At 33.9% G+C, this 21,676-nt stretch overlaps 3 protein-coding genes across 4 annotated transcripts; 2 read left to right on the top strand and 1 right to left on the bottom strand.

Moving 5' to 3' along the window:
* Window positions 1-283: 283 nt before the first annotated feature.
* Window positions 284-4,031, bottom strand: LOC106767879 (homeobox-leucine zipper protein HDG11). 2 transcript variants are annotated; one of them, XM_014652843.2, is made up of 10 exons: window positions 3,559-4,031; window positions 3,338-3,455; window positions 3,060-3,248; window positions 2,478-2,966; window positions 2,303-2,395; window positions 1,994-2,203; window positions 1,721-1,904; window positions 1,377-1,645; window positions 1,196-1,285; window positions 284-1,089 (listed from the first exon to the last, which is right to left on the bottom strand). In XM_014652843.2, exons 1-10 carry the CDS (start codon window positions 3,678-3,680, stop codon window positions 706-708), a joined length of 2,148 nt encoding a protein of 715 aa, XP_014508329.1. In that variant the 5' UTR covers window positions 3,681-4,031; the 3' UTR covers window positions 284-705. The 2 variants fall into 2 exon arrangements, with proteins under 2 accessions (XP_014508329.1, XP_022632295.1); XM_022776574.1 differs by having other exon boundaries at window positions 3,338-3,653.
* Window positions 4,032-8,835: 4,804 nt separating this feature from the next.
* Window positions 8,836-14,953, top strand: LOC106772400. Its single transcript, XM_014658793.2, has 5 exons — window positions 8,836-9,788; window positions 11,165-11,226; window positions 11,306-13,546; window positions 13,732-13,819; window positions 14,144-14,953. The coding sequence occupies exons 1-5, from the start codon at window positions 9,680-9,682 to the stop codon at window positions 14,770-14,772; spliced, it is 3,129 nt and encodes a 1,042-aa protein (XP_014514279.1). The 5' UTR covers window positions 8,836-9,679; the 3' UTR covers window positions 14,773-14,953.
* A 302-nt stretch (window positions 14,954-15,255) lies between these two features.
* Window positions 15,256-21,584, top strand: LOC106763844 (putative D-cysteine desulfhydrase 1, mitochondrial). The gene is made up of 9 exons (XM_014648046.2): window positions 15,256-15,533; window positions 15,625-15,690; window positions 15,776-16,081; window positions 16,745-16,836; window positions 18,881-18,973; window positions 19,295-19,352; window positions 19,429-19,542; window positions 19,839-19,936; window positions 21,135-21,584. Exons 1-9 carry the CDS (start codon window positions 15,411-15,413, stop codon window positions 21,337-21,339), a joined length of 1,155 nt encoding a protein of 384 aa, XP_014503532.1. The 5' UTR covers window positions 15,256-15,410; the 3' UTR covers window positions 21,340-21,584.
* Window positions 21,585-21,676: the final 92 nt, after the last annotated feature.

Genomic DNA, 21,676 nt, shown 5'->3' with positions numbered 1-21,676 from the left:
ATTCTCTTCGATTTTGGTACATTCTCCCCAAATAAACCATCTCCTGACATGTGAACCAAATAAAATATTACTTTATTATTTCTGGAAAACATTCAGAAATTACTCATAATATATAATACTTTTTATCAACCAAATAAAATTAAGTTATTTCTGAGAACGTATATAAAAAATATTACATTATTATTCTTATTATTCGTGAAAACATCAATTTCATGCAAACTTTTCTTCATCAGTTTATATTGGAAGAAAAAAAAAGGGTAATTAGTTATTACAACGAAAGGGATGTCAATACCCGAACCATGCGCATATGGCGCGTTCTTGACTCTCTCCAAAAATTCTACTACTTTGAAACCTAATCACCAAAATAGGAAACAAATAAAGACCTCACCATAAAGCCAAAACAATGGTAGTTGATGAGAAATGTAAGTAAGCTAAAAGTTTGAAAGCAAATTAAAAAACAGCTAGCTCTACCACCTCGAACAGCTAGCAATAGTAAATGAGGAGTCTTGTGCTCCAGATAAGATGAGATGAGATGAGAGGGAATTCAAATTTCCAACAAACCCAAGAAGTAGTAGAAGTAGATAATGATGTCTGAACCACTTCAACTATGGTAAGCAGCGTATTTAAGGATGTATGGTAGAGGAATAAAAATGAGGGATGAGCAGATTGATGAATGTTAGGAATCCAAGACCCAACAATGAAGAACTAGGTAGGACAACTCAATGAAGCCTTTATTTGCTGGACAGTGGAGCCAATGAGATTACAAACAGTTGTCACTTCCATATTCAACTTGGCAGATGGCGAGGAGCTCACTAGAATCTGAAATGCAACAGTGACTAGCGAACCCCCACACCTTGCCTTGTTCCTGTTTGCGTTTGAACTGGTTGATGCTCCGTCTCCTTCCTGCTCCGTCTCCCCATCTGGCAAAATGGTAAACCCATTTGGTAGCAATGGAATGCACGAAGTGTCTTCACCACTCATTGCTATGTTGATCGATGGCAGATCAACCGGGCAATAAACCACAAGTGAACCAGACGAATCTATGCAGCTCTCTTGGAGTATTAACATGTTTTGACTCGTGTTGAAAGCCTACGTAAATATATATATATATATAATCCAATGATGGGATAAAAGTTAAACGAGAAAACATAGTTTGATCAACTGGGTCACGAACGATAGGAAGAGATGGTCTTACTCGAAGAACTGATATGCTGTTACCAGCATTTTGACCATTGGTTATCTGGGCAACCTCTTGCACTGCATTACCGTTGGAAAGAACATCCCACTAAACGGACAACAAAAAAACTTTAAAAATCCTCTCCAAGAGGTCACATATTCAAATAAGTCGAACAATTAATAACTTTACTATTTTCAACCTGAGGTCTTTTTGTTTCGTCCTTGAAGAAATTGAAGACAGTGTGTGGAGGGGTGGGGAGCCAAATGGTAGTGGCTGCACTTAGCACCACACCATTAGGTTGTCCAGGATTTGAGCTTTTGTGGACAGTGACTCTGATTAATATTTCATTCAACCCGGAGATTGTGGTCCATCGCCGGCCATTTGCAGTGCCAATGCTGCCACAAAAATTCGTGACCATCCTTTGAGCTAGTTTCATCATGCTCCTCTTGCCCTCGGCAGATGAAATTACTGGAATTTAAATCCCATGTTAAGCCAAGAAAATTTAACATTTATTACATTACAGAGATGTATTTATTTGTATACCTCCTCCAGGATTATCCACGGTTGAATCGGATGTAACCATCAGATATGTAAGTCTTTCACACATTCTCTGGAGAGTTGCAAGCCATCTTTCAGCGCCAAATGCCATCCCACTATAAATAAGATTTCTGTAAAGCCGATGAGGCAGAGTTTTGTCTTCGATCTCTACGTGTTCGACCCAAGTAATCTACAGGACAGACAGCTTAAAATATTAACTGCAAATTTATGTAAAGGGTTTCTAGCCGACAATGACTTGACTTGTTTAATATGTTTTACCTTGGAATGCCCGTCCGGCATGTCTTGGATCAAGCAACCAGAAGGACGACGACGAGACCGAAAGTGAGGACCAAAGTGGCTGTCTTGAGGAAAATCGTAAGAAACGTCCACCACTGCCCATGTACCTTTCTCAATTTGCTGGCAATAGCGAAGGAAGTAGAACTCCCGAGAAGAAACAAGGGGAGAAAGCACTTGCAACTCCGCATACATCTGAAAAGCAAGATAGAGAAAAAAAAAAGGTGAATGCTTGAAGGGAAACCGGTGTCAAACATTTATAAAATAAAAGTATATGCACCCAGTCCAAGTTACCAATTGCAAAGAACCACCCATCATCCCAGAAGATATGACTTGAATAGTCGTTGCTACTGAGACAATAGTGGGAAAAAGTTCCGTCCACTTGTTCTGCAAAATCATTTGTGACAAATGAGCAACTCAGAAAGCTAAATAAGAGGCCTTCGATAAAGAAAGAGTGAGGGAAACATACTGGGTCCATAAACATGTCAACCAAAGCCAAACTATTCATTAATACGACTGCAGAATCTCGTGATGCCTCAAGGCGAAGATTAGGAGTCTTGGGGCGACTATTGGGCTTGGGGAAAATTCTTTCGTAGGCATCAGAATTAAGAACGTCTCTCCCATCGACGTTGGACTTGAGCCACAAGGGTTCGTTTGTCTGCACCAGCCGAAGTAATTCTTCCATGGCATTGGAAGCAATGTCGGACATGAGGGACTTGTCCATGTCCGAAAGGTAAGGAGGCTGATAAGGAAAATTTGGCACGGAAGAGGAAGTCCCCGCAGAGAGAAGATCGAGATTAAGGGAAGGAGAAGGTGCAAGAACATGATCAACCATCGCTTGGTTTCCAAAACACGACATCGACAAGTCGAGAGACGATAAATGAATAGGCTGAACAGGAGGGAGCTGGGAAATTGGTCTTCCAATGTACTTGGCAGCAATGCTGGATACTCTATCAAGCTGAAAATTAAATTGTATTAATAATAACCAGCGACTGAAATGGACATAGAAATTGGAGGAGTTAAGATTTTGATGATACGAAATTCAAGAAACCTCTTCTTTGAGGTGAGCATTCTCTAATCGCAACTTTTGGTCGTCAAAATAGGAATCGTCATTGAGGGGAGGGCCACCACAAGAGGGGCAGATAACATTTTTCAAAGCCTCTCTGATAGCTATGTTCTCGCAGCGTATCTTGTCATTGTCAGCCCGAAGAGTACAGTTGTCAGCTCTCTCGTGCTGGGCCTGATCCAGACAAGTCAATAATTTAGAATTGGAACAAAAGAAGCAAAGGGAGACATTGGACACATGAAAACACATGAAAACATGGGTACCTTCATCTGGGTCCTCCTGTTCTGAAACCAGAACTTGATCTGTCGAGGGGCCAAGCCTAACTCTCTGCTTAACTGCAACCTTTGCTTCTCATCTGGATGGGGACACTCTCTGAACATTCTGAACAAAAGACAAGAGAAGCGAGGTGGTAGAAAAAAAGAAAAAAGAAAAAGAAAAGAAAAGAAAAAGAAGTGTAAAACGAAGGAGGGTGATGGTGGCTTACGACTCAAGCCTCTGAATCTGGGTGGAAGTATGACGATGATAGCGCTTTCGCTTCTCCTGGGAATCGGAAGCATCGTGTTCCCCTGCAGACTGAGAGCCACCGCCTCCACTCCCATACTCCATTCTCAATTCAGCTCTTAGAAAGGCCAACAGGGACACTCCTCTGATGTAGGAATCAATGAATGTCTGTCTGTATAGTACACTACGTGTGTTGTCACTTCCAACCAACTAACTCTAACTCACTCTCTTCCTCTTACTCTTGTTCGCTTAGTGTTGTAAGCAGGTTTCAAAGAAAGGAGGGAGAAGGTAGCGTTCAATTCTCTTAAGCCAAAACCAAAAGTGGTGAAATGAATGAGATGAGAATGGCATGCCCTTTACCACCTTTAAATTACCTCGCCGCTGCGCTCTTCTTTCTCCTTCTCTCTCTTCTCTTTATCTTCCCAATTTCTCTCCATTATCAAATTTTATTTTATTTTATTTTTTATTTCTCTCATCTTTGGAAAATTATTACATCTCTGTTATATAATCTATGTTGTTAAAATTTCAGAATTAATGTATGTTTATTTCACTTCCACCATCGTTGTTTCCCCTCAATTCCATCCACTGAACTGAATACCGCAATATGTTTTGTTTTCTAATTATTGGTTAGGTCAATAAAAAAATTGTAAGCTTTCAAAATAAAAAGTGATATTATATATTTGATACACTTCTTTCAATTTTTTTTTTCTTTAGTACTAATGCATTTTTAAAATATACCTTAGATTTCGACTTAAATACAGTATTTATCCTTTTACTTTATATATATAATTTAAATATTCCAGTATCAAGATAAAATAATTTTAATTTCGTTCACATTTTTTTAAAATATCTTGATATGTAAATAGTTCTTTTCACAATTATCACATGCTTACTCGTCAGACCAGATTAATTAAGTAAAAAGCGATTCATGCAAACAAAAATTGTGATGTTATTTAGATGTGAGAGAAATAGAGGAATTAAATCATAATATATGATAAAATTCAGGGATTAAATATGGTGAATTAAAATTATATACATTATTATATTTTGATATTTGAAATGCAATATTGACCGAGAAGAAATTCGAAATTATAGGGCAGGATTATTTGCTGTGTATCACAAAATATTGTCCAAATTGAGAGGTGGTTACAGAATATTTATTTTATCCCTTCGAGCATATACCAAAACATCCAAATATAGATAACAAATCCCTCATTTTGCTTCCGTTTTTATTTGCCCTTCATTATGAATAACACAAAATAAAAACAGTGGAAATAAATTTGAAATCTTGACTAATTTTTGGCCTTACATGTTTCTTTTTCTCTTCTTGGTTAACCAATATGTGTTATTCGCCATGTTAGTTTTTTACATGCCAATACAGGAAAAGTACAAGACGGAGTTTTGGTATAAAAACAAGATTGGGTATCAGATATTTGCATTCAAGTTTCTACAAATTTCTCTGTCTGCACATTCACTGCTAAATCTCAACTTACCAAAAATACATTATCAGATATACCACTGCATGGTATGAACAAATCTACCAATCATTTTATCAATAATTCAGTTCAGATTTTTTCTTTCTCAAAATATTAATATTCAGTATTCTCTAGTCATTTGCTACGTAAACATTGATAGTATCAAACGTTATTTTGGGTAAAATCAGGTATAGTATATATTTTAAGTAACAAAAACAAAAATAAAACATACAAATTCGTATCATACGACAGTCCATATTCCCCTAAAAATGTAAATTTCATTGTATCGTGTTATTCTTAGACAATTCATACATGAAAAAAGTCTCTTTAACAACTCTTTTTTGACAACTTTTTGACAACACATACATGGTATGATTGGTTCATTTCAGATATTTTTTTAAACATAAATTTAAACAGACCAATAAAATGATGACACATGTTCTGTTGTCAAAAAGTTATTAAAAAATAGTTCTCAAAACATCATTGTCCTAATTTTAATTTTGTTTGATAAAAGGTATTTTAAAAATTCGCAAGTAAATTATTAATTTACATTTTTTACTTTTCTTTTCGGATTTTCGGGTTAGCTAGCTACTTATTTGTAGTATCATTGTTCTCTATCTCGGCCGACAATTGTTTTTATTGATAAACAACTTCAAATTTTTAAAGGGTAAAGTTTGTGAGAAAATTTTTAGTATCACAAAAAAAATTAATAAAATAAATTTAATTTCATTATTTTTTTTCAACTCTATTAAGGATTTTATTAAATTTAAAAGTACTTTATTGCATGAAAAATAATATTATTAATTATTATATATTTATTTTGTAAGTTTTAAATATTATTAAGTATCCTTGTATGGAAGGAAGCAATGTTGTTGTTAAGGGTTAAAAAGAAAACAAAAGAAATTATAGAACAATGGCTATTAAGAGTCATGTAAAGAATTTTTCATTGATTCTAATGCTACAAGTTAAGATAGAAATATTTTCGTGCTTAGAGATAGATATGTAATTTTGTTTTGTGAGTTATCATTTTTGTGCATCTTACTTTAACGTAAGGTTGAGGTTGATGTGGAGTTACTTTCATATAATGATTTTATGTTATTTTTTTCTTTTAATTGTGGTTACTTAATTAGGAGTTAGTCAATTCGTGTGACTTAGTTAGGGTTTGTGAATAAGGATTTTTAGTTCATGAGCTGTTAGTAATTATTAATAATTAAATATTAATTTGATGGTTTAAATGTATATATTTATTGTAGGATGCCTTTACTATTATAAGCTATCATATGAGAACTTTTTAGTAGAGTCTCATATCATATGGAAATAACTATTATTTTGAAAATTGAAGAAGGTGGTAATGTCGGTGATGAAGATGTTCACAATGAAGAGAACATGCAGAAGGTGATAATGGTGTTGAAACATGTGGGAAAGGTGAATTGAGAAAAAATTATATGTACGAAGAGATTAATATAAAGATGAAAATCTATAAATTAATTATTTTAAGATTTTGAGTTAAAAATAATATTAAATTTTTATATAATTGAATTCAGCTTTTATTAATATTATATTTTCCTTATGAACTTTTTCTTATCTATAAATCTAATGGATAAAGATAAAGAATATGATGTTAAAACACGTGAAGAGAATATGCATAAGGTAAGTTATATTAACAAGTTCAAATACATGGTTATGGAACATTATGTTTTAAATAGTAAAAGAAGGTTTGAGAGAAATGAATTGGAGATGGTGAATGTGGTATGTAAAAATGTTATGGATTTAGTATACATGTTTACTATTTACCAGAGTTTTCCATTTTTTTAGTATAGAGAAGTATAACAAAAATGTAAAATCCAAGTGGGTGGTAAGACAAAAGTCGGATATAGTTAAAACAAATAGAAAAATTACTGCAAACAAAATCATGAGCTACATTAGACAAAAGCTCTTTGTTGAAATTGCATGTGGACTAGCAAAGCCAAATAATTAACACCTAAAATGATCCAGGGTGATGCATTTAAAATTTATTTCCATTGAAATTTTAGGTATTATAATAATTTATTAAATCTTATACAGTTAATTATTGTATAAATATAAAAAATTAATTATTATGAAAAGCGGGGTTTATGAATTTTGTTGATGGAGAGAATGATTGAGGTAGCGTTAGGGAAGTGACAAAGGGTGGGCCTATAACTCCAATTGTGCTTGCTTTAAAAACTCCAACATGCACGAACAAACATGGTAATTTCAATGTATATAGCATTTCTGAGATGTAGTCCAAGTATGAAAGGATTTATCTTCTTAGCACTTCACTACCTTCGTAATCAACACCTTGTCTACTTTGACCTTCGCCATGAGTAAAGATGTCCAAAGGGTTCAAACCCATCAACTAAGTCAATTCATCACAGCTTTCAAGGTTGGATTAACAAAAATATAAGTTTTTTTTTTTTAAATATATGTGAAATTAAATTCTACTCATTTAAATGGTTGAATTAAAATTAAAGTAGATTGATTCATAATCCACCAAAAATATTTTTTCATTATAATTGTTTATTAATTTTAATTATATAAATTAACCCTTTAATCTCTTTTAAAAACATAATGTTCTTCATCTTAGTGTTTAAATATATAATTTATTTGTTTGCATAGTTATTTAGATTGATAATTTGATTTTCCTTTATTATTTTTTATTCTTAATTGTGATTAATGTTTAATAAAATAAAGAAAGACTTGTAATGTTATAAATAAGTGGATTGAACCAATCCATTTTTATTGTAATTCAAATATTTTTATTTTTGCTCTTCACAATTTCGTTGCGTATCTCTTCAATTTTTAAAATGATAATTTTTTTCTCTCTAACTTTCAAATTATATATTTTAAAAGATTTGCAAACCAAGATGTCTGGAATTTCGGAACAAAATTTCAGAACGACATTTCTTGAATAAATTTTCCAAAACACATGAAATACATTCCGAAGCAAATATTTTGGAATCAAAATTCTAAAATAAAATTTTTAAAATATATAATACCTTCTTGAATGAGTTTTTTTTTTTTTTTTTTTAAATATCCTTACATGATTTTTTGAAATAAGTTTTTTTTACACTTTCTCTCTTCTTTTGTGGTGTACTCTGTCTTTTTCTTCTTCTTCCTGTGCAGCAGTGGTGATGTGGTGCAACAATAAAGGGTATTTGAGTTTTTTCAAATGATTTGGGGGGGTGCAATTAGTTATTATCGGGATGCAATTAGTAATTGTGGAGATGAAAAACATTGAAGAAAACAATATATATTTAATTAGATCAATTTACCTAACCCACCATTAGTCCCTGATGAGTCCCATAAGATTACAAAACATTTTATCCAACTATAGTAAATGAGATTGAATGGACTTAAAATGAGATAATAAATTATAGCATAATTGCAATATGAAATGTCATGTGAGTTTTACTCTACACTTTTCCATTGAAATCTAATTGAGTTAATAAATCATTATTTAAAAGAGTTAACCAAATTAAAGATTTTGTTAATAATAAGATGAAATTGAAAAAACAAACAAATAATAGTACAAAACAAGTCATTAAGACTTAACTTTTTTCATAATAATAACAATATTAATAAATTATTATTATCATTATGGTTGATGATTGATAATTACTTATTGATTTTTATTAAATTATAAAATGTATTTAGTTATTTAAATAATTTACGAGCCACTGAATAATTAAATTAATAATCAAATCATGAAATCTAGAGAAGGGATAGTAAATTGAAATAAAATGGTGTAGTGTGTGCGCACTATAGTTGAAGGTGAAGATAGAGTGTAAGTGTCGCTATTATGATGAAGGTGGCTGTGATGTGAGTTCAAATTAAAGTCAGTCTCTAATCAAATGTCGGAGCAATGATTTTCTCATAGAAATTAATTGCAGAAAGAGTACGTGGATGCACATATATAGTATACTATACAATACAATACTTGGAGTGTTTGTTAAGGCTGCTCAGATCAGATCGATGGTGCTCATAAGTTTGAAGTGAGGTATGAATGTTTGATTTATTGCTGTGAAAATTGTAGCAGTGTTTGCTAAAAGAGAGGAACAAGAGAATAACATGCGACTTTGTTGGCTCTGGTGTCAAAAAAGTATGAGATAGATTGCTTTGCGTGTGGTTGTGACACTCCCTCAGTCACTCACTCTCGAGTAGGAATTGTGATGATAAGTTTTGTTTTGTGGGCACAGAAGAGATAAGGTGAAACTAGAATTTAGAAATGAATGTAAATTCATTTTAAAGCTAATTTTGGGAAGTTGATTGTTCAATGTAGAAGAAGGTTTGTCCTTTAGGAATTGCTTAGAATAGAATAAAAGTGAGATGCTTACACCAACATACACGCACAGATCCATCCATCCATTGAAAGATAGATATTAGAGACCTATAACTTTCACGTCAATCTTTCTTTCTTTCTTTCTCATAGTCATCAACTACTGACTCACATAACAATTACAACTACAATGGACAGACCTCACCCAACTCTGATAGTACCCTCTCAACCATTTCTCCTCTCTTGTACGTCAAAGAAATACCTTCAACCCAACAAAACATTCATTCCAATCCAACCTCAATCTTCTCCTCTCACACCCACAGAGCAAAAATATGGCCAAGAGATCAGATTTTGCACAGAAGCTGCTGGATGACCTCCGCCTCAGGAAACAACGAATGGCTTCGTCTCAAACTTCACACCAATCCCACCATTTTCCCATAGGTATTCTTCATTATTCTTGCCTTCTCAATCTTTCATTCTCTTTATCATCAACTCAGAATTAATATCCTTCGAACAACGCAACAGCGCCCATTTCATTTCGGGTTGCTTTCCTTCCTCTTTATTTGTTCATTAATAATGCCTTTCACACGCTTAGGATGTCTCATTTCACAATTTATTTTCTTCTTTTTTCTGGGTTTCTTTTCCCTCCCACTGAGCAATTTTTACAGTCATCTGAAGAAGTAGGGAACAGTCTTGATATATTCAAGACTATTGAGTGTGTCACATCAGATCTGTGGGTCAATTTATCTTTAACTGCATCTTTAAGATTTATTAAAATACTGCATTACTTTTGTTACCCCCAATATGGTATATATGATATACTTAATGGGACTCGCCAAAAGATTGCTTTTTCTTTCCTGATCAAAAAAATTCGAATCCTTGTTGAAAGCTATCTTTCAAATCGAACATCCAACCACCTCCCTACTTACCCAATAATACTTCAAATAGACCATTGCCCAGTTTGTATGAAATGAATGTTTATTTCGAGCACATGCATCTATTGGTTTAAATTGTAAAATAAACTTTCGGAGAAAGTGTTGTTCTTTGGTCAATCTAATTTAATCAATGAGGCAGAAATTTACTCAAGTATTACACAGTTTGGTATTCTCCTTTTATGGGCTCATTATTATTATGGGAAATTTCGTTTTGGTCCTACTAGTAGTAAGTGAACACGAGTTATTTAGTGACATACATATAAGGTTTTGCTGAACAATAATCTTTTGAAAAGAGTTTAAATAATATACGTATTGCTGCCTTTTTTCTTTTTGTAAAGTCTTTATGTGTCACTTTGGCTATGGTTGAAGTATTAAATAGAGCCTAAATGTGCGTTAGCTCCCGTTTTCTAGTAACCACTCCATTTGCTTAAACAAACAAAAATTCAACAAATGGGAATAATTATATTTTGGGATCTTGGAAGCACTACAGAATTAACTGGGTGGTTGCCTTATGCGTAGAAAAATTATTTCAAAATATGGTACTTTATTTTAAAGGAAAACGTGGTGTGTGAGTAGGGACCGGGGCCTTGCATGTTTACAACCGTTTACTTATGTTTCTGCATACGACCGTAGTAAATTGACTATCCAGTCAATATAAGACATTCTAATAATCTTATGTAAGAGTAAAGGAACTGCAATACTAGTAGTAAAGAAGAGACTACCCTCTGTTCAACTACCTAAAACAACAGAGATATTTTATTTAGATTTTTAAAAATTGTGGCACGACAATAGCTGTTCATATTAGCTACTAGCTATTAAACAGAAAATTTATTCTTTGAGATAAGTGTACATTATTTCATTTTGTCAAACATGTTCGAGCAGATGCATATGCTTACACAAAACAAGCATATAGAGGATCCAGACATGCAAAAGCTAATGAGATTGTAAGTTATCATTTCATATTATGCACATAAATTAAAGTAGATAGCAAACTGTTGGTTAAATTGTTTTTATGCTGTGCAGGTGACTTCCAGAACTGGGGTGACGCTGAATAGCTCAAATAGAAGCCACAGATCGGTAAACAATGGGCAAGTTTCAAACCAGATGGTCCCATATGGGAAAGGTCAGAAGAGCTCAAGACTAACTGGTGACATGTCCCTTGCCCTGGCTTTTGCCTTAGAGAATGGAGGGAAACTAAAAAGAAGTGATTCAATTATGGGTTTCCTTCACCAGATTAACAGAGGAACATTGGAATTCAGCGTGTCAGAAAGACAATTAGCTTCGACTAGCAACTATCCTATCCAAATAAACGAGATATCCAAAGGTGCACACAAACTAAACCAGATTTTGAGAGCCTGCACCAATGGCCTTAACATGGACACATATTCAATACAATTTGCAAAGGAACTATTGCAAGGAGCTATTGATTTGGAAGAGTCCCTCAGGATGCTAGTAGACCTGCAAAATAATTCACAGTTTATGATTACCTCGCAGAAGAAAAATCGAATCACACTATTAGAGGAGGATAATGATGACAACGATGACACGGGGATGGAAATGCAACTGACAAGATCAACTTTCTCTTTTGACAAACATACTACTCAGAACACCCAACAACTTGGAAAGGCTACTTTCATGCAGAGACCAATTACTCTTACAAGCTCTAAGGAAGACAGCAACTCAAATAATGAGAACAAAACTGTGAAGAAACAAGTTTCTCAGAAGCGATCAACTAAACCTAGCTCTATCTCTACCTCTGGCATTAAGAATGTCAATGCTAATTCAGAAGGGAAAAATCAGACGCCCTCCAACCCAGAGAAGGGCAGGATTCCAAATGTAATAGCCAAACTAATGGGGCTGGACATCCTTCCTGACAGAGTGGAAATGGATTCAAAACACGTGATGCTACAGAAAAGGGAAGGAATATCACCCAAGCATACTGCAAAAGGAAGCACTAAGAAGACTGAACTGCAGCGCAAAGAAACAGATAATTTGGTGCCTATAAAAGAGCAAAAAGACATAGAAGCTTTCAAAACTCCTGCAACAAAGGGTGAAGAGATGATATCGGGGGTAAATAAAAGTTTTCTTGTAGAAAAAACCAGCTCTGAGTTGTCTCTTCAGAATGGAAAACAACTGTTGAGAGACCAGGATGGAATAAAAGCACTGAAAGAATTTGACAAGCAGACTAAAGGTTCAGCTGAAAAGAATCTTACTAGAGATGGTCAAAATTATGTTCAGGGGATAATAAAAAAAAAGGATCATCCAAATAACAATAAAAGGGAACAGAAAGGCACTATAAGGGGCAGAACCGACGATCCAGTTCTTAACAATATGATATCCCAGCTAGAACAAGTGAAAGAAAGATCAGAAGTTAAGCCCTCGACTCAGCCAGAAAAGGTCGTCAATGCAAACAATGTTCAGCCTGAAAAAAGGCACACAAACAAGAACATCACGAACAATGAAAAGAAGTCTCGGAACAATAATGGAATTCAGAAGACACATGTAGTCTCCAAAAATGGGCTTCATGAAGAAAAGCATCGCAGAGAACAACAACTCCAGGTTAGGGAAGAACAAATGCTGATAATGAGACCACAAGGAGGGAGTGAAATCACCTCAAAGAATTCACCAAAATCCCCTCCTTCTCAGAAGAAGCAGCTATCCATGAACCAGGGGTTCAAGAAAAACTCCGGAGAAAAAAATGTAGCTGCTATGAAATCGGAAGGCCTTTTAACAAATCATTATGATCTAGTCAGAGATGAAGCATCCAATTATACAAATGAGAAAGTAAAAGAAATTGTCCATAGGAAGTCAGGCCAAATTTCCTCTCCTAGAGATCAAGAATATGAACGAGCTAAGCGAAGTGGCCTTAGAACTTTGATGGATGAAAAACACGTCTATAAGCTGGCCAGCAAGAAAATTAAGAATACCAAAAAGCAAAATGTAGACGCGATTGGGAAGATTGATCAAGTGTTGACTGGAAGAAAGGGAGCAAGGCTTATCACTAAACCAGGAAAACAGCAGATTCCCACTTCTGACAAATTCGAAGTTTTGAATGAAGCAGAACAAGAAAGGATTAGCTTGTTCAGAGAAACAGATGCACACATCATTAGCCCCAGTGAACAAGTATATGTGGATGCGACTGAACCATTGGATGTGAAGCGCCAACCCCATAAAGAATCTGAACTACCGCCTACATTCTCCAGTTCTGTTGGTGGAGAACTTCAAAGCCAACAAGATTTGGTAGCAACAGTTCCCAGTGATTTGGTAAGCTCATTTTTACTTGCGTCTAAAACCATTACATGTTGAGAACAAAATATAAATTAAATGGTGACAAAATTGCTTCCAAGGAAGGCAAAAAAAAACAACAAAGTTCATTGCTGGTGATCAACCAAAAAAAAAAAACAAAACAAAGTTCATAGCTAAATAATCTTTGTTGAATAAATTTTCAGCATTGCCAAGATGTGTTATCATTGCAAGATCCTGTTGCAGCAGATGAAAGATTCGTGACTGGTGAGGTTGCATTACAGAAAACAAATGGTGAGTCTATATAACTATAATTTTAGACTCAAGTTTGATTTAAGAAGAAAGCAGCATCTCATCTTTTGCTTTCATGCATTAAGAAAGGCCCCTTTACTAGTTCCCGTCGGTTATCATCCTTCACCCTTGATATATTCATAATCTTTCCCACAAAATCTTTCTTCAGGTTATGCATACGAGAAGCGTGACACAAATTGAATAACTGCCACTAACATATCTCCCTTTTCATCTTTGGCAAAAGTTTGCGAAATAATTCGTTAATAAATATAGATGGAATGAATCAATTTAAGTATTGGATGTTACTGAGATTTGCTTATATCACAGGAATTCTGGAAGACAAATTTCGTCTTAAGCACTCAAACCTAGAAGATCAGAATATTTCTGAAAAAAGCTTCCAACAGCCACTAACAGAAAGTGAAAACTGCCTCAAGTGGATTCTGGTCATGAGTCAACTATTCGTCAACACTGCAGAAGGACTTTTCAAACTGAACATCCCGTTTAACGTTCTTCAAGGTGGTGGTCGGGAGATTCAAGACGAAGGCAGCAAACTTATATTAGATTGTGGATATGAAGTGATGAAAAGAAAGGGGATAAGGCAAGAACTCAAAAGAGTTCATAGTTATTCGAGGATATCAATGGGTACCACCAACATAATATCCTTTGACGAGTTAGTTAGGCAGCTGAATAAAGACACGGAGAAGCTCAAGTTCTACGGTAGGAAAACAAGTTGCCTAGTCGATGTTGAGGACTACCTACCTAAAATGCTTGAACATGATGTTTATGACAAAGATCCAGACGTGAACTGCATGTGGGATTTAGGATGGAATGATGAGACAGTTGCATTTATAGAGAAATACGATGTTATAAGGGATACGGAAAAGAATATTCTTAGTGTTCTACTGGATGAGATCACCCTAGAATTTTGCACGTTCAATCATACACCGAAACAGTAGAAAGAGAGCTGCTCCAAGTAAGGGGGACATGGAGCTAAGTTTGTCATATGTAATTTTTTCGATGCAATTTTTGTGTTTTGTAATTTATAAGAATAAGGATTGGATTACGGCAATGATTTCTAGCTTTAGAAACTCATTCTGTTTCTTCGTATCAATTTAGCGTGGTTCACGAAATCAAAAAGCTTGTCTTATTTTGTTTTTGCTACCAGTTCATGTATTTTTTTTTATTGATTATGCAGCATGGAGAATATTTACAGCTATTCTTCATATATCACAAAATTTAAGAGGAATCATTTATCAATTTATGTATATGAAAACTGTTTCATTAAAATGGATAAATATTATTTTAATAGTGTTTATATATTCATCTAATTTCTTAAAAGAGATTAAAAAGATAAATTGTTTAGAATAGGAAGGATAGGAAACTTTTTTAAGTATAAAAATGATATGGATGAATACAATTGTTACAGCAAATTGCGTGTTTGATTGGAATAGTAAACTGTGTTGTGAGTGAGTGTTAGTGTGAGTGGAATGAATGACATGATATGGTGATGTAAAAGGAAAGGATATTCTATTGTATTATATTCTGTCTTACATTAACTACAGGTACAGAAAATCGAATCGGAAGGCGAAGGGGCATGGCGTCATCGTTTTCAAGGTCGGGCATGGGGTTTGAGTTCCTCACGAAGAAGGCGTACACTCCGCCATCGTGGGCGTCGCATCTCCACCCTTTACCTTCCCACGTCTTCTCTCTTGGCCATGTTTGTATTTATTTCTAAGACCCATTCTTTTATTTATTCATTCATTCGTTATCCAATTCTTCTATTCAACTCTCTCCATCCTCTCTCTCAGCTTCCCACTCCAATTCACAGATGGAACCTTCCCAATCTGCCCACCAATACGGAGCTCTGGATCAAGGTATGTATCTGCGCATGCATCCTCTTGCGTTATTCTATTCCTCTTTTTCTTCATCATTCACTCACTTCAAGGTATTGTTGCGCAGCGAGACGACCTTTCCGGAATGCAGCTCAGTGGAAACAAAGTGAGGAAATTGGAGTTCCTGATGGCGGATGCCGTTGCTCAAGGCGCCGACTCTATCATCACAATCGGAGGCATCCAGAGCAACCATTGTCGCGCCACTGCTGTCGCCGCTAAGTATTTAAACCTTGATTGTTTTCTCATCCTCCGCACCTCCAACCTCCTTGTTGACCGAGATCCGGGACTCACCGGCAATCTTCTCGTTGAGCGTCTTGCTGGAGCTCACGTTCACCTTATATCCAAAGAAGAGTATTCAAAAATTGGAAGCGTGGTCAGTCTACTCAACTGATCTCACGTTCTTTCATTGATTACATTCTGCCTTTTCTTTTAACCATTATCGCATTCATTAAGTTATATCCATTAATTAGTCAATGCAACTTCACTTTCATCAACTTTACCTACTAAACATTATTGCTTTCAAACTCGCACATGCCATTCTTAACAATAAATGCCAACAAATATTATCGTACCTATTCGACAGACTAACTCTTCCTTGGAGTCACAATCATGGAAACATGTTTCTTGTCGCTGGGAACGCTGCATAATATATTTCGTGTTTGTTTTGTGAAAAAACTCTTGGTCTTTGTTATTGTATAACTTTTAGAAATACTTTTATCCAAAAACATTTCTTTCTCTATTTTCCTCTGATTTTAGAGACCCTATATGTTCGTAATTAGTGTCGGTTGTTGTGTTCTTATCTTACACATTCTTCAAATTCTGCTTCAATTTTTGTTGGATTCTTTCTCGTTAATATACATGTTCTGGCTTTTGATTGTTTCTTCATTTTGAGTTTCTAGAAATTGGAATTAGATTCACATGACCTCATTTTGAACGCAACATCTTGTTTACTAGCCTCTGTTTTAGTTAGCTAAGTTGATATGTTTTTATTGTACATATTGCAAAATGATATTTTATCCATTGAACTTTTTCTTAGACACTCACCAATATCCTAAAAGAAAAGTTGATAAAGGAAGGGAGGAGGCCATATGTTATACCCGTTGGGGGATCAAACTCTTTAGGAACATGGTGAGTGAGACTATGTGATTACTTTCATTCTTTTTATGACAATGTATAAGTTAAGTTGCACATAGTTTCAAACTAATACAAAATTATGATGTCTTTTGCTTGAGCTTTTGGATATTTCGTTTATGACATGATTAACGATCTTGTCAATCTTATGGCCCGCTCATTTTAAGAGTCCAATTTGCAGGAGCAAAAATTGATTAGAATATCTATACTTGTATATAAACTTTTGTTGCATATGTAGAAGTGTGTGTGAACGTAATTGTGTAACCTTGAGCAATTTAGCACGGTGTAAGTGTTAGGGAAGACTTGTCTCTTGAGTGCAATACAAAATTCTTCTCTCTCTCTCTCTCTCTCTCTCTCTCTCTCTCTCTCTCTTTCTTTTCTCATTATCTTGAGTGTGTAACAAGATTGGTCTGGTCTAGATGCAAAGTAAGGAAGTTTGCCAATCAATAAATTACTTAATCATTCATACCATGATCTTGGGGCTTGTTTGAGACCATATAGACCTTTCTTTAATTTATAGACATGGTTATGATATTCAAAATCTTCAAATCCAGGAGGGTATTTTACATAAACTTCCTCTTTGATGTATCCATTAAAAAATACACTTTTTACATCCATTTGGAAAAGTTTAAAACCCATAATAGAAGCATAAGCATAAAGTAAATGTATAGCCTCTAACCTTGCAATTGAAGCATAAGTTTCTGCATAGTTTGTACTTTCTTCTTGAATGTATCCCTTAACAACAAGCCTTGCCTTGTTTTTTTATAATATTTTCATCTTCTTCAATCTTGTTTCTAAACACTCACTTTATTCTTGCAAAGAAAGAGCAAAATAAAGAGAATAAGGAATAGCGAAAGTCACATGTAGAGTTTTTATACCGGTTCAAATTAACAAAGATCCTACATTTAGTGGGTAATTACCTCAAAGATAGTAATTACAAATTACTATCTTAAATTGATATTACAACCCCTTATACAAAGTGAAACATACAAAAATCACAGTTAAGATAATGAAAAGAAACCTTCTTTGCAAAACCTACAAAGAATGAGAAAACATCTCTCTTGAAACCACAAAGAGATGAAAAACACTTTCCTTGATCAACTACAAGGAATGATAAACACCTCTCTTGAAAACACAAAAGACGAAGAACACTTCCCTTAACAGACCTTAAGAGATGAACTAAGCTCCAAACCATAGCAGCTATCACACAAGAACTAAGCTCCCTTAACAACCTTATCACACAAGAACAATCTTGAAGAAACTTAAAAGCCACTCTTTTTAAACTAGGTTAAACCAAATCTTATTTCAGAGCTATTTCACACTCTTTCTTTGGTATACTGAAAACAAAGAGCTCTGCATAATTTAGAGAGAAAATCGCACTTTGGCCGGCCCCATTTCAAAAACATGTCAGAATAATCAATTATTGCCTATGATAGTTGATTATTCTAGAGTAAATTTGAAAACAAATTTCTAATGGGATAATTGAATCAATTATCTCAAACCAGAAAATGATTTGTAATCGATTATGAAAAGTGATAAATGATTATCACAGCAAGAAAACATTTTTATGAGAATTTCAAGAGTCTACAAGGTGATAATGATGAAGTTGCACTATAGCTTTCTTCCACTTACCATTTAAACTATTTCTTAATCTAGTTTAACATGGAAATTACATCATTCCTATGACTTTAAAACAATTTTTTATAAGTGTTCAAGATGGTTTTTGCATTCAAGTATTCTTCAAGACTTGATCTTTTTCTTCATAAATAATCATTGTCAAAACTTTCTTTTCTTTATGATTTAATGCTAGATATCTGTCTTTATCTTAAATCAACGAGATAATCTTTTACCATGGTCTAAGTACCCTTTTTACCCAAAAATGGTTGTTTTAATTTTTTAGCTGAAAATGTAACTGTACTGAAATTTGTGAGGGCATATATACATGAAACTTTTGAACTACTTTGTTCCCAACTTGTGATCATGGATAAATTTATTATTTATTTATTTTACATTCTTAGTGTGATTAAATTATTCTTTTCAGGGGGTATATAGAGGCCGTTCGAGAAATTGAGCAACAAATTCAGAGGGGGGCTGACAATACCAAGTTTGATGATATTGTTGTCGCTTGTGGAAGGTTATGACTTTATCTTCTCATTAGTGGTCATCTTCCCCTAAGTTGGATTATCTTTATATTTTAGATAGCTACTTTTTGTAACAACTTTCTGCCATCTTCCAATGTGGTAATTAGTAAATTAAGATCTAGTGACAATTACGAGTGTTGTTATTAAGTGCTCTCAACTCATAATGTACAACCAAACTTTTTACTGAATGTCACCTTAATCAGTGTTATGATTTGATTTTATAATTGATACACCACCTCAGGAGAATATTATCTATTAAAGTATATTTAATTATATTTTCATCTATTTAATATCGTATATTTATTAACTTTCAGTGGGGGCACAATTGCTGGTCTGTCGCTTGGATCATCGTTGAGTACATTGAAAGCAAATGTATATCTTCCATTAAGAAGACTTGCATAACCCATGTTTTTCTCAGCCTTTTATATTATTTATGTGCTTCCTGCAGGTACATGCGTTCTCTGTTTGTGATGACCCTGATTACTTCCACAACTTTGCTCAAGGTTTGCTTGATGGACTTGATGCTGGTGTTAACTCGAGAGATATTGTCCACATTCAAAACGTGAGTGTCTTGGTATTTTTTTCTGGTTGGTAAGATTTATAAGAATTCGTTGGAGAAAGTAAGTAAAAATTGGTACTTTTCTTGGTCTAGCTGTTTTTTTTTTTTTTTTTTTTATGCTCTATTTAAATTGGATAATACCGGAAAAAGAGTACAGACTACTGGATGATAAACTCCCGCAGAGCTAACATGCGTGACGTCCGTCTGTACAATCACATTCAATTATGATCTGGAAAACTTGATTCTTTTTCTTGGTTTAAATGCTTTATAATTGATAATGAAAATTTAATTGTTCACAGGCCAAGGGTCTTGGCTATGCAATGAATACATCTGAGGAGCTTAATTTTGTAAAAGATGTTGCTGCAGCTACTGGTGTTATTCTTGACCCAGTATACAGGTATTTATTTGTTCCGCAGATTGTACATTGTCAAATTGTTTTGTGTATGGGTCTATTGGTACAAACCTTTAGGATGGAAAAATAAGAACCAAAAATTAAATGATTTTTTCATAAAATTAGCTTATGTAAGTTAATTTATAAGTTAATTTATATAAGTTTTGTCATATAACTTCTCTATTTTTACTCTACTGAAAAAAATAATTTTATATTTCTTCTTAAAGTCCCTCTGAAGAAGATTGTCATGTAACTTCTCTAGTTTTTACTTTTTAACTTGTGCATGAACTAATTTAAATTTATACAAAAATTTCATTTCATTTTTCTTATTTTTTCTCTTCTTAAAGTCCTCGTGAAAAGATTTTGTTCAAAGAGACTCTCAATAACGAAATTACTTTGTACATTTACGTGAATCTCATGTTCACATTATTAGTCCTCTATTTTGAAAATAACATTTGGTCTCCTTATTTAAAAAATCTGTAATTTTGGATTAATCCTCAATTTTGTCTGTATTTATCTATTTTATCTCAATTTAATTAACTAAATCATTTTTTTAATGATACCTCTTTGAATATGTTAGCTCAGAGTTTAAGGACAAAATAATAGAAATGAAACATGTGAAAGTTGAAAGTTGGACCAAAATTACGAATAGGAAAATCAAATGTTTTTATTTTAAAATAGAGGATCAAAATTGCAGACTAACCAAAATAGGGGACCGAATATGTACTTAGACCAAAAAGTTATTACTAAAAAATGGTGCTATTATTTAACTGGCATCATAGACACATGTAGTTTACATTTATCATCAGGTAATGGCTAATCGTTAATATTCAAGAGATAAAATAATCCTATATAAAAATGTTTGTGAATTTATAAAAACTTGAATCTATAATGCTAAAACTCACGGGCCTTGCTTGTTATCAAACGTGTAGTACTATAATACATGTAGTGTACCATTCATTAATCCTTGTATCACCTATATGAGAAAGTATTGAATGTTTGCATTTTTTAGGGTATCAAGTTTTTTGCCTTTCGTTTAGTACTCATTTTTAATTCCTTTACATGTACCTCAAGGGAATTCCTCTGCATATTCCAAACTTGAAAGGAAAAAAAATCTTGTTATGAAAATTACACAAGTGAATGTTGTTTATTAAAAATTGCTAAGTTTAGTTAACTTCATATTCTGTTGGTAATACCCTCTCAGCGGGAAGGCTGCTTATGCAATGGTGAAAGATATGTTGGAAAATCCAAAGAAGTGGGAAGGGAGAAAGATCCTCTTCGTACATACTGGTGGCCTCCTAGGATTGTATGACAAGGTTGATCAGTTGGCTTCTCTTGTGGGGAATTGGCAGCGAATGGATGTTAATGAATCTGTTCCTAGGCAGGACGGCATCGGAAAGATGTTCTAGAAAACCCTGACTTTGCCAGCATATATATTGTGTAGTGTCTTTGCCGTAGTAAGTTGTATACTTGTTTTTAATAGTCATGCACACAATTTATCCTGCTTGAACTTACAATATGATAATAAACTTCTGCGAACAGAAGTGGCAACAAATCAAGCTTGTTGTGATAAATTATTGTTTTACATTAGAGTGTAATTAGAATATATGTTCTCAATTTGAAAATACAAAGAAATTGGAAATTTTTCCATACATGTATTAAATGTATAAAGTTTTGTAGAATGAAAACTAATTTGATGTGTAGAGTAATTGAATGCATATAATCCTAGACTTTGCTGGGCATAAC

The sequence above is a fragment of the Vigna radiata genome, chromosome 1, assembly GCF_000741045.1.
Source record: "Vigna radiata var. radiata cultivar VC1973A chromosome 1, Vradiata_ver6, whole genome shotgun sequence".
Classification (NCBI taxonomy): domain Eukaryota; kingdom Viridiplantae; phylum Streptophyta; class Magnoliopsida; order Fabales; family Fabaceae; genus Vigna; species Vigna radiata.
The sequence above is the reverse complement of the archived record's forward strand: the minus strand, read 5'-3'. Positions and strand labels throughout refer to the sequence as shown.